At 61.8% G+C, this 12339-nt stretch overlaps 2 protein-coding genes across 3 annotated transcripts; both read left to right on the top strand.

Moving 5' to 3' along the window:
- Window positions 1-4149: 4149 nt before the first annotated feature.
- CORO1B (coronin 1B) lies at window positions 4150-9547 on the top strand. 2 transcript variants are annotated; one of them, XM_060019397.1, is made up of 11 exons: window positions 4150-4215; window positions 5024-5223; window positions 5623-5745; window positions 5850-5979; window positions 6146-6288; window positions 6416-6535; window positions 7229-7333; window positions 7415-7560; window positions 7742-7799; window positions 8624-8902; window positions 9076-9547. In XM_060019397.1, the coding sequence occupies exons 2-11, from the start codon at window positions 5026-5028 to the stop codon at window positions 9199-9201; spliced, it is 1428 nt and encodes a 475-aa protein (XP_059875380.1). In that variant the 5' UTR covers window positions 4150-4215; window positions 5024-5025; the 3' UTR covers window positions 9202-9547. The 2 variants fall into 2 exon arrangements, with proteins under 2 accessions (XP_059875380.1, XP_059875379.1); XM_060019396.1 differs by having other exon boundaries at window positions 6146-6327.
- A 315-nt stretch (window positions 9548-9862) lies between these two features.
- On the top strand, window positions 9863-12265 carry PTPRCAP (protein tyrosine phosphatase receptor type C associated protein). Its single transcript, XM_060017543.1, has 2 exons — window positions 9863-9946; window positions 11422-12265. The coding sequence occupies exons 1-2, from the start codon at window positions 9944-9946 to the stop codon at window positions 12034-12036; spliced, it is 618 nt and encodes a 205-aa protein (XP_059873526.1). The 5' UTR covers window positions 9863-9943; the 3' UTR covers window positions 12037-12265.
- Window positions 12266-12339: the final 74 nt, after the last annotated feature.

Here is a 12339-nt window from a genome sequence, read left to right as displayed (position 1 = left end):
CGAAGAGGAAGTCCCTGCAGAGAAGGGAGCCGTTCATCAGGAGCCCAGGGTCTTAGGAGCCCACAAGCTGGCCTGGCACGGCCAAGCCCTCTCTGCCAGCCCCCTGCACCCAACAGGCAGTGGGGCTGGGGCAGGACTTCCCTCAGCAAGGTGGTGGGCGCAGAGGCGAGAGCTAGCAAGCCTGGATTCAAATCCGGCGCTGGGTGACTCTGGACAAGCTGATTCACCCTCCGAGCTCCTGTTTCATCTGGCATTGTGAGGATTAAATGAGAAAGTGTGTGAGGTGCCTGGCAGGAATTGGCACACAGTAGGGGCTCGGTGAACAGGGGCTCTTCCTTCACGGACATCCAGGGATGTCCCTGCAGGGGCTGGGCATGGATTGGAGGAGGTGCCACCTGGCCTGAGCATCTGGGATCCTGTGAACTTCGGGGCAGACCATGGTGCCCATGACCAGCTCTGGGCTGCAGACACCCAGGTGGCCTGAGAGAGCATGTGCCCGCCTCCGTGCCTCGGGCAGCTCCAGGGGACTTCAAGGTCTGCTACGTTTAAGGGTTCGAGTGCTCACCTGCCCATCCCCCACCAAGGAGGAGGTACAGAGTGCCCTTGTCCTGCCTCAGCCTGAGCCCCTTCTATACACTCAGCCCAGATGCAGAGATGGGAAGATGTCCCAGCAGAGAACTCTGGGGACCAGGGGCTCCAGAGATAGCACAGGCTCCTTGGAGGTCACACGGTGTCTCTAGGGCAGAGCCAACCTCCTCCCTCTTAAGCTGCAGACACTGCTAGAAAAACTAGGAAGTGCTGAAGGTCTATTTTCAGACCCCCCACACCACTTCCTTTTCATACACATCACTCTCTACTGGCACTCACCCTACCCAATCCCCAGGGTTCCAAAATCATGAACCCTTTCCCCTTCCACCCCCCTGCCCCCCCCCACCCTTTCCCATTAGCTCAGCGTTGTGACCTTTAGAAGCTGAGAGATGTCCTTACCAGTAGGTGTAAATGACAATGACATTTTACGTGCTACCCTTCCCAGGGGTGCTTGCTGTATAGGCAGACTGAAGTGGTGCAGTCAGATTTGGATTCTGGTTCCCAGGTCGCTCTTTGCCTCAGTTTTCTCCTCTGTAAAATGGGGTGATAACATTCCCTTTGCAAGTGTGGCTGTTGTGATCATTAACCAAACCCGGGGATGGAAGCATGCTGGGTGGTGGTGTTGCTGATACCAGCAGCATAATCATAGCATTTCCTGCAATTGTGGGCACCGAGGCTGGTGGGAGAGATTTCTGGACAGGCACAAATTTGTTGAATTCATTCATCCAGCAAATATTTATTGAGCACTTGTTAGGTGCTTTTTCAGCCAGGCTTCCATTTTGGGTGGGGTTAGCACATGGCCTCTAGTGCCCCTCAGAGGTTGTTTGAATCCTGGTTCTCCACAGCTCACCAGCTGTGTGATCTTCAGCAAGGCTCTTGGCCTCTTTGAGACTCAGTTTCCTCATCTGCAAAATGGGGATCGTAATCATGGTTCCATTTTCTAAGTGTTAATCCCTGTGAAGTGCTCAGATCCTTGCCTGGCACACAGTGCTTAATAATTGTTAGCCACTCATTCAATTATGCCAGTGGACACCCCCAGGTCTCACTCAGGCCTGGGACAGCACTGACCCCCCAGAGCCCACATGGCAGCATCCTGCCCACCAGGCATTGCCCCCCCCCCACCCCACCCCACCACACAGCCTCCTCCTCCACTTTCCAAATGCTTTCACACTCCCCACCCCATTGGACTGCACACTTCCTTAGGGCAGGGTCTGGACTGATGTCCCCCTTGCAGAGTGCCCCTCTTCCTTCTCCCAGGTAGGGACCCCGAAGCTTTTTCACATGGCAGGCAGATCAGGGACTAAATCCTCAGTGCCAGCCACCTGCCTTCAACTCTGGTCCATACTCCTAACCCCACCTCTTGGGGGACCTCCCTGGCGGTCCAGTGGTTAAGACTCTGTGCTTCCACTGCAGGGGGTGTGGGTTCCATCCCTGGTTGGGGGACTAAGATCCCACATGCCACGCAGTGTGCGGCCAAAAGAAAAAAAAGATGCTACTAACCCTACCTCTTGGAGAGTGGGCCAGCCCCACCTCCAAGGTCCCAGATGGGAACCCCACTCATAATGGGTACTTGCCATCCAGGAGAAAGAGCAGTGCCATGAAGGGTTTTGTGAGATAAAGAGGAGTTCTCCTCCCGGCCCACAGAGGAGGGTTTTGTATCGGAGGAAACATGCACACCCAAGGCCAGAGAGGATGAAGGGAGGGCTTACCCCCAACATTCCACAGCCCCTCCCCTCACCCCTAACACACTCCATGGGGCTGGGTTCCTGTTACCCTCTGGAAGATTCATCCCTTCCACAGGTGAGAGACACACTTCCCTCTCCTTCATAGGCACCAGACATTGAGAGCTATGAATATGAACATTTTTCAATTCCACATTCAGGGCTGCTGTTCATTTATTCATTCAGTATACATTAATTGAACACATACTGTATGCTAGGTCTTGTTCTAGGAACTGGGGATACGGTGGGAAACAAGGCAAAGTGCAATCCTCAATTTGCGGACATCCTAGCGGGACAAGGCAGACAAAAAGCAAATACACAAATAATTAGGGAATTCCCTGGTGGTCCAGTGGTTAGGACTCTGAGCTGTCACTCCTGAGGGCACAGGTTCGATCCCTGGTTGGGGAACTAAGATCCCACAAGCTGTGCAGTGCGGCCAAAAATAAAAAATAAAGCAAATACACAAAATAATTATACAATATAACATCAGGTAGTGATTAAGAACGTACAGGGGGAACAAGTAAGGGCCAGAGAGTGATGGGTAAGGGGGATGGTCAGGGAGGGCCCCCAGAGGAGGTGACATTTGAGCAGAGACCTGGAGGAAGTGAGGGATGGAGCCTTTTCAAGATGTGGGGGAAGCGCTTCCAGATGGAGGGAACAGGATGTGCCAAAGCCCTGGGGTGGGAAGGGAGGTGGTGTATTTCAGGGATAAGGAGGGTCAGTGTCACTGGGCCACATGAAGAGAGGAGGATGGAGGAAGGTAACAGGTGGGGGAGGGGGCAATGACGGTGGGTCATTGATGTGATGAAGGGCAAAGGGAGAGGGTTCAGGGTAGAGGATCTGGTGTGGGCTTTAGACAGACCCCTGGCTGTTGCCTGGGGAACACAACAGAGAGGGAAGCTTTGTGGCTGCGTTTCCTTTTCCAAACCACCCACATTCTGGTCCTGGGCTGGAAGGATTGGCCTGTCCTAGGGGTTATGGAGCAGTGGGAAAAGCAAGGACTTTGGAGTCAAACAGAATGCCAGATTGGAGGGGGCAGATTCTGCCTGTGGGACCTACAGGGACACCTAAGCCTGCCAGGGTGGGATGGGGATGGGGTAGATCCAGTGGGCCAGCCTGTCTCAGGAGCTGGCCAGGAGGAGGGAGACATCTGTGGACAGACCTCCAGGCCTCGGTGGGAGATGGTTGAGGAAAGCAAGGAAGGTTTGAGGGGTCTGGAGGTCATGGCCCTATTTCTCTTTTTAATAAGGAGGCCAGGCAGGACCCAAAGGTGTCCATCGGGGAGAATGAGAGGGCTGGGCCTTCCACTCGCCCCCTAAAACACCAGTGTTTTATTTACATTGTACCAAGAGCACGTACCTTTGTAACTTGAGGCACGTGAATATATCGCCTGTCCGAATAGATACTATATTTCGAGTTGAGGTGGACTCGACCGGGAAGTATGCATTGAGGTGGGGGATTGGGAGGGCGGGCTCCACCCAACCCTGGAGACTCCTGGGGACACGGACAGGAGGAGCAAGATGGGGAAGGGGTCCGGGTATGCCGCCAGGCTGCCGCACCACGGCCCCATTCCCATCCCGGCCCCTGCCGCTGCCCCTGACCCTTTGCCCCAGAGGGACCTGGAGGGCTGCGGGGCGGAGCTCTCTCAGGCCCCGCCCAGGCCCCGCCCCTGAGCCCCGTGAGGCTCCGGCCCCGCACTCCTGGCTCCGGCCTGCCAGGCCACAGCTCACAGCCTCCCGCCCCGCCCCTCCGCGCGTGACCTCGGCCCCGCCCCCTTGAGCCCCCGCCCCGCCCCCCGCCCCCCGCCCCTCTCTCCTCTGTCACTTCCTGATTCCCGCTTCCTGCTTCCCAGAGACTGGGATACGGAGCCACCCGAGGACAGTGCAGCAGCCTCCAGGCGTCCCTGGTGAGCGCGACGGGCCGGGGCTGGGGGCGCAGGCGGGGGGTTGGGCGGGACTTCGGGGGCAGAGCCGCAGGGGGCTGGGGTGGGGGTCGCGAGTCCGAAGAGCCCTTCCCCTCCGCGGCGCCCCACCCTCAGTCCCAACTCCCCCTGGCCGCTCAGCGTCTCCCCTGCCAGACCGGGATCCTTGAAGTTGGGCTCCTGCTTCACCTTGGACCCCCGCTCTGAGGGCGCTCTGGGATGCTCTGTGGCTGGGAGCGGCGTCCCGACCCCCGCCCAGTCCTGCCAGGGCCCCTGGACCGGCTTGGGGCTCCCTGCACATTCCTGCAGGCACTGCACATTCCGTGGGACCCAGAACTGTGGCCTAGCGCGGACCCACAACGGAGATCATTCTGGCCTCCTCTGTCTGTCCTCCCCATCACCCTGCTTCCAAATCCTGGGCAGGAAGGAGCCTGCTGGGAACTGACTAGGACCCACCAAGGAGCTCAGCTTGCACTGGCTCGGGCACCTCCCCCCTCCTCCACACGCATACCAGAGGCCGGGGAGACGCCCTGGGTAGCGTCCAGCAGAGCCCCTCAGGACTCAGCAGTGGTTCTGCAGGAGGTCAATGCATTTCTGCCTTCAGATCCCCCCTTGGGGAGAGGCGGCCAGGTCAGCCCTGTGACGCTATCCTGTAACTTAGGAAACCGAGAGCCAGGCAGGTTATCAGGCCCAGGCGCCCTGTTGCATCCTCCCCACTCCCTTCGTGCAGCCCTGGGAGGCTTGGGGGTTGTTGGGATGGGCAGCGGCTGACCTACGCTTCTCCACTCTGCAGTCATGTTCCGCAAAGTGGTTCGGCAGAGCAAATTCCGACATGTGTTCGGGCAGCCTGTCAAGAATAACCAGTGCTATGAGGACATTCGAGTGTCCCGTGTCACCTGGGACAGCACCTTCTGCGCCGTCAACCCCAAGTTCCTGGCAGTGATTGTGGAGGCCAGCGGTGGAGGCGCCTTCCTGGTGCTCCCCCTAAGCAAGGTGGGCCCCATCGGGGCTGGGAGGGGACTGGAGCCAGCTTGGTCGCATCTGCCAGGTCTCTCTGCTCCCTTCACAACCCATAATTTGCCCATCCCCACACTGCCCGGCAGCTGTCGTAATCCACGTTTACCGCCTGGGAGGTGTTAGCACAGATAGGGAAAGCCTGTTTTTTATTGCCACAGAGTCAGGGTCAGAGGCAACAAACATATCCTGCTCATCTGGTGACACCTGTGAGGAAGAGGTGGGTCAGGAGGAGGCAGGGTGAGAGTCACATCTGGGCCACCTGTGGGCCAGGTCAACCACATCATTCCTTGTCCACCGAGGGGAGGGCTGAAGTTCTGGGAGGGATGGATCCTGGGCATCTTGGGTCCCCCTTGACTGCCCCCCTCATGCCTGCAGACCGGCCGCATTGACAAGGCCTACCCGACAGTGTGCGGACACACAGGACCTGTCCTGGACATTGACTGGTGTCCCCACAATGACGAAGTCATCGCCAGCGGCTCGGAGGACTGCACGGTCATGGTGAGGCATGGGGCTGTGATGGGGCGGGGGTCGCAGATGTGGCTCAAGGCTCCTGGCAGCGGGGCCAAGCAGGGGCCTCATCTGCCCTCCCCACCCCTCCCCAGGTGTGGCAGATCCCGGAGAACGGGCTGGTCTCCCCTCTGACGGAGCCGGTGGTGGTGCTAGAGGGGCACAGCAAGCGAGTGGGCATCATCACCTGGCACCCGACGGCCCGCAACGTGCTGCTGAGCGCAGGTCTGCACCGCTGCCCCTGCCCTGCCCCTCGATGCGCACAGCTCCGCAGCATCCCACACCCTCTCCCAGGCCCGTCTGACACCCAGGAAGGTTGAGGCCCACAGAGGTCGAGTGCCGGGTCGGGTCCCAGGAGGGTGGTCATTGCTGATGGCCCCCCGCTCGGCAGGCTGCGACAACGTGGTGCTCATCTGGAACGTGAGCACGGTGGAGGAGCTGTACCGCCTGGACAGCCTGCACCCCGACCTCATCTACAACGTCAGCTGGAACCGCAACGGCAGTCTCTTCTGCACCGCGTGCAAGGACAAGAGCGTGCGCATCGTTGACCCCCGCCGCGGGACTCTGGTGGCGGTACATGGGCCTGGAGGGTGAGGATGGCTGCAGACTGGCCGAGGGGCTCTCTTGGGGCTCCACACTGACCGCTCCGTCTCCCCGGCAGGAGCGGGAGAAGGCTCACGAAGGGGCCCGGCCCATGCGGGCCATCTTCCTGGCAGACGGCAAGGTGTTCACCACGGGCTTCAGCCGCATGAGCGAGCGGCAGCTGGCGCTCTGGGACCCGGTGAGTGGCCCGGCCGGCCCAAGCGGGTGGCCTCAAGACGGGCTCCACCCTGGGCGAGGAGGGCAGGGTCACCTGGAGAGGCCTGTCGTTCCCAGGTTCTCAGCCTGGCACCTGAGGCACCCAGGACCTGCAGCCCTGCCAGCCTCTCCTCTCCCTGCCCCCTGCTCTCTGGCCTCCCCCACCGCCTCCACCTGCCTCCGTGTCTGCCCACAGTGTTCTTGCCCCTGAAAGGCCCTTCCCTCCTTTGCTTGTCTGTTAACACTCGGCTGTCCTTCGAGGCCCAGTGCAGAGGTCCCCTTCTCCAGGAAGGCTTCCAGCCTTTCCTGTGATGTGCTCTGTCCCACAGGCTTAACCTTCTGTCTGGCGACCTCCGGGGGCCCCTCTGAGACAGCAGCTAGCGCTGCCCGGCACCCCTGGCTCCCGCGTGGTGGGGGCTTTCTCAGTACTTGCTTGGTGGCCTGGCGGTAGTCTGAAGGCCTGGAGTAGGCGGGGAAAATGGGACCGTGGGAGTGGAGGGAGGGGAGCCAGGAGGGCCTGGCGGGGCTACACCGTGTGGGCAAAGGGTGGCAGTGGTAGGGGCAGTGCCAGCCAGCTTGTGAGGCTAGCTGGGGCCAGTCCCAGTGAGGGGTTAGGACAGTGAGGGGAGAGGGCAGGTTCTGGCCTGGCCTGACTGCCCTTCAACCCATGTGCCAGGAAAACTTCGGGGAGCCCATGGCCCTGCAGGAGTTGGACTCTAGCAACGGGGCTCTGTTGCCCTTCTACGACCCTGACACCAACGTGGTCTACGTCTGCGGCAAGGTAGAGCTGGGCAGGGCTGCTGGGGACAAGGAAGAGATAGGCAGGCCCAGGTGCTGACCCCTGGCCCCTCCCGCCCTGCAGGGTGACTCCAGCATCCGGTACTTTGAGATCACAGACGAGTCCCCCTACATCCACTTCCTGAACACGTTCACCAGCAAAGAGCCCCAGAGGGGCATGGGCAGCATGCCCAAGAGGGGCTTGGAGGTCAGCAAGTGCGAGATTGCCCGGTAAGAAGGTGGATGTAGGGAGCTGCTCGGGGGCAGGAACCGGCCCAGAGGGGCCCCGGGGTCAGGGGTCAGCCTGTGGGAGGGGCCAGGGTAAGGACTGGAAGGGGAGGGCAGAGGGAGCTGGGAGAGCTGGTAGGGGGCAGGTTCCACCCATGGGTCCTCCCTCCCCGCCCTTTCCCAGGTTCTACAAACTGCACGAGCGCAAGTGTGAGCCCATTGTCATGACAGTGCCACGAAAGGTGAGGCCACCTGGTTCCCTGCCCCCCCACTCCCTTTCTAGCAGACAGACCCCACAGGGGTGCCCAAGGTGAGGCTCGTGAATGGGACATGGCCGAGTGGGTGTAGCCAGCGGGCTGGACAGATGCCAGCGTGCCCAGCGAGGGCCAGGCAGGGATGAGACACAGGGTGAACGGAGGCCTCGCTCTGCGTGAGCCACAGGAGGCAGATACTGGGCAGCCTTGGAGTCTCCCTGTAGGAGGCAAGGCAGGAGCAACAGCATGGCTGGGGCCGGGCCTCCAATGAGGGGTGTGTAGTAAGCCAGGCGAAAGCACAGAGGTGGGAATGGAAAGGAGCGGGGAGTCTGGCTGCAGTGGAGGCTCCTGTGAGGTGGGGATTCGGCCACATGTGGCTCGGCCTCAGAGCCCCAGCTGAGAGCCTTGAACGTGCTTCGTTTCTCTCCAGCCAGCGTTTACTGAGGGCACAGGGTAGCGTGCCAGGCACGTCCAGGGAGCAGAGCTGAGGGCGAGTTCAGCGGGGCCAGCCCCAGGAACTCACTGTCCACAGGGCACAGACGTGGCTCCCAGAGTCCCACAGAGCCACGTAGGTGGCCCCTGCTTGGGAAGGTGGGGGGAATCTTCAGAGGGAGCTGTCGGTGGTGTCCAGAAGAAAGTGAAAGAACAGATTTGAGCTTTAGAAATGTCACTAGGGGTCAGGCCATGGGAAGATGGGTTGACAGGGTGCAAGCCTGGAGGCCAGGAGAGTGTTGAGGAGGTGGCCACTCAGGGTCCAGACGAGAGGACCCTGCAGGTGGGCCCCAGCTGACCCAGACCTCCCCCCGGCCCAGTCGGACCTCTTCCAGGATGATCTGTACCCCGACACAGCTGGGCCTGAGGCGGCCCTGGAGGCAGAGGAGTGGGTGAGCGGGCGGGATGCCAACCCCATCCTCATCTCCCTGCGGGAAGCCTACGTGCCCAGCAAACAGCGGGACCTGAAGGTCAACCGGCGCAACGTGTTATCAGACAGCCGGCCCGCCGCGGCCCCTGGCTCCCCCCGCCCGGGGGCCTCCACGCCTGCTGCCTTCACCAGTATTGCCGCCCCTGGCGGCAGCCTTGCCGGAGCCGGGGTAGGTGCCCCTCAGCTCAGGGTGGTGTTGGGAAGCCCGGGTGTTGCCCAGGTCTGCTGTGCCTGCCTGAACCACTCACTGCCCCTCTCTGGGCCTCAGGCCCCCTCTGCCTGATAGTAGATTTGGGGAGGGCTGCAGCTCCGAAACCCCTGCCCCTGCTCATGTCCCTGCAGGAGGCTGGGAAGCTGGAGGAGGTGATGCAGGAGCTGCGAGCACTGAGAGCGCTGGTCAAGGAGCAGGGGGATCGCATCTGCCGCCTGGAGGAGCAGCTCGGCCGCGTGGAAAATGGAGACGCCTAGAACTGGGCCCAGTGGATGACACTCCCCATTCACCTCCTCCGCCCACCCCTTTCTCACTCAGCCTCTGCTGGCGGGTCACACTGACTCCGGCTGGCTGCCCCTGCCCCCGCTGAGGGTTTCTGGGGCAGGTTCAGGGACCAGTCCACACCCTGAGCCATCCTGTGGGCCTAGGCTGGAGCCACCGCCTGGCTTTGGGCATTGTTACTGGGGAGGGTTTTTGTACCCAGGAGAGCTTCTACTCTGAGGCACCGTCTCCCCCACCCCCACCCAGCCCCCCTGCTCCCTCCCCTGAGGAAGCAGGAGGGATGGGCTCTATATTTTCATTCCAAATAAAATTCTCTTTCTAAAAGCCAGGTTTGCCCTTCTGCTGCAAGGGTGGGACTGGGAAAGGAAGTCTGGACCCCTGGGGGAGGACATAGGGCGCCCCCATGGATCATAAATGTGAGAAAGGTCTGGGGGACCGTGAACATCCCCCGCACTGCCCCCCATAGCCCCAGCCTGGCCCGGGGAGAGGCCGGTGAGGATCTGGTGTGGATCAGGGTGGTTCTGAGAGGCCCCGGGGTCGGGGGTGGGGTGGGGGGGGCGACGAGGGTCCTGTTGCAGGGAGGGCTGAGCGGGATGTTGTGGGCAGGAAGCGGAAGCGCCGAGTTAACCCCAGGTACATCGAGAGCGCAAGCTCATTTCTCGCTCCACACGGCCAGGGCTGGAGGTGGGCGCCCGGCGCTGAGAGGCCAGCAGACCGATGGTAAGCCTGGAGCCTGCTGGGTCCTTGGGGTGGGGGCCACAGGAGGTCAGGGCTGGAATGTCTAGGCCCCAGGAGCTAAGGAAGGACCCCCCGCGGGCCCGGGGGCAGGAGCAGCCAGGCAGGGTACAGAGGCGAGACACCCGGGATGAGCCCAGGGCATAAGCTGGGCCTTCCTCTCACCTCACATCAGACCTGGGCCTCCCTCAGATTCAGGGGGTGGCCACCCAGTGCCCCACTCCATGCCCGACCCCCCTTCAAGACCCCCAGGTGGACTCTCACCTGCTCTGCTCGGGAGCTGGGACTCTGCACGGCCTCTACTCGCATCCCTGGAGCCTGGGCAGACAGTGGGGTGGGAGAAGGCTTGCTCACATCTCGGCACCCCTCCCCCCACACACCCCCCACCTGCCTTGTTCCAACCGCAAGCTTCCTCTGGCAGCTGCACCCGCCTGCCCCAGCCCCTGGCCCTGCGAGGCCCGAGGCCCCAGGGACGGAGAGTTGAACGGAAATGCTGCAGCTAGGGCAGTCCCCATGGGGCAGTCCCCGTGGCTGGGAGGGAGGAAGAGGGGTCTCAGTGACCCCCATCCTGGGACCTGGCCAAATGGAGGCTACACAGTTGCCTCGGGCTCGGTCCCCCCATCCTGGGCCTCAGGAAGAGCCAGCTCCAACACCAGCCTTGCAGGTGCCTTCCTTCCCTTCCGTCCCCTCCTCCTGGGGGCAGAGTCTTTACAGATATATATTTTTTTTAATTAATTTATTTATTTTTGGCTGCTACTCTTCGTTGCGGTGCGCGGGCTTCTCATTGCGGTGGCTTCTGTTGTTGCAGAGCACGGGCTCTAGGCGCGTAGTTGTGGCACGCAGGCTCAGTAGTTGTGGCGCACGGGCTTAGTTGCTCCGCGGCATGTGGGATCTTCCCGGACCAGGGCTCAAACCCATGTCCCCGGCATTGGCAGGCGGATTCTTAACCACTGCGCCACCAGGGAAGTCCCTACAGATATTTCTTGAGCGCCTACTCTGCGCTAGGAATTGTTTAGGTGCTTAAGCCAAAAAGAACCCCATCTTCCTGGGGGGAAGAGAAAAAAATAAGCATACTAAACGGGCAGTTATCTCCTGTGTCGGGGAGGGGGTAGGAGGGTAAAGCAGGGCTGGGCTGTGGGGATGAATGTCAGGGTACTAATCCAGGCCAGCTTAGGCTGCACTGAGGTGCCTTGAGCCAGGGTGAGCAGGGAGCCATGTGGCTCTCGGGGGGGATGGAGCATTCCAGACAGAGGGGACAGCCGGTGCACAGGCCCCAGGCAGGAGCCGGCTTACGTGGTGCAGTGGGAGAGAGGGAGGCGAGAGGCAGGAGGACGCATTGCTGGCGGACATCACAGAGCCAGGAGAGGCCTTACTGACAAGGGCTTTTCTGCTTGACTGTCCCCATCTTACCCAAGAGGCCACCAACCGCAGGCAATGAGCCCCTTCCTGTCTCCCCCCAGGACCTGCGCTGCGTCCTAGGGCTCTGGACGCTGCTGGCCCTGCCAGGGGCCCTGGGCTCGGGCCGCAGCGCCGAGGACAGCCCGGGCTCCAGCTCCTCGGTCACCGTGGTCCTGCTGCTGCTGCTGCTTCTGCTGCTGGCCACTGGCCTGGCGCTGGCCTGGTGCCGCCTGAGCCGGGACTCGGGGGGCTACTACCACCCGGCCCGCCTGGGCGCCGCGCTGTGGGGCCGCACTCGCCGCCTGCTCTGGGCCAGCCCGCCAGGCCGCTGGCTCCGGGCTGAGCTGGGGTCGCCAGAAGAGGACCCGGAGCGGCAGGAGGATGAGCGGGACGTGGAAGATGACTGTGACCTGGGTGGTGGCCAAGAAGAGCGTGAATCCCAGGAAGAGGGGCAGCGTGGAGAGGGGCCCAGCCCACAGCAGGCCCCGGAGCCGGCCGAGGAAGCCTATGACGATGACACCGAAGGGGGCCTGGGCCTCGGCTCCCAGGGGCCGGTGGGCTCCGGGGGCAGCGCCGAGGCCCTGCTGAGTGAGCTGCACGCCTTTGCTGGCAGCGCGGCCTGGGACGACAGCACTAGGGCAGCTGGGAGCCGGGGCCTCCATGTCACCGCACTGTAGGAGCCAGCCCTGGCGCCACATCCTGGTCACTGTGCCTCTGCTTCCCGAGCTGCCACGGCTGGACACAGCCTGCCCTGGGTGCATGTGACCCACACCCCCGCTTGGAGAGCCTCAGTCACTCCCCGCAACGAGTTCTAGTCCCCAAGTCTGTGTATCCCTGGCCCCTCCAGGAAGGCCATCCGTCCCCAGGGGGCACTGGGCAGCCATCTGAAATAAAACCCCTCCGGCCCACCGCCGTTCTGTGGTCCTGTCACGGCCCCTCCCATCCCTTAGCAGGGACTCCTCCCGGCACGACCCCACCCA

Source organism: Delphinus delphis, chromosome 8, assembly GCF_949987515.2.
Source record: "Delphinus delphis chromosome 8, mDelDel1.2, whole genome shotgun sequence".
Classification (NCBI taxonomy): domain Eukaryota; kingdom Metazoa; phylum Chordata; class Mammalia; order Artiodactyla; family Delphinidae; genus Delphinus; species Delphinus delphis.
The sequence above is the reverse complement of the archived record's forward strand: the minus strand, read 5'-3'. Positions and strand labels throughout refer to the sequence as shown.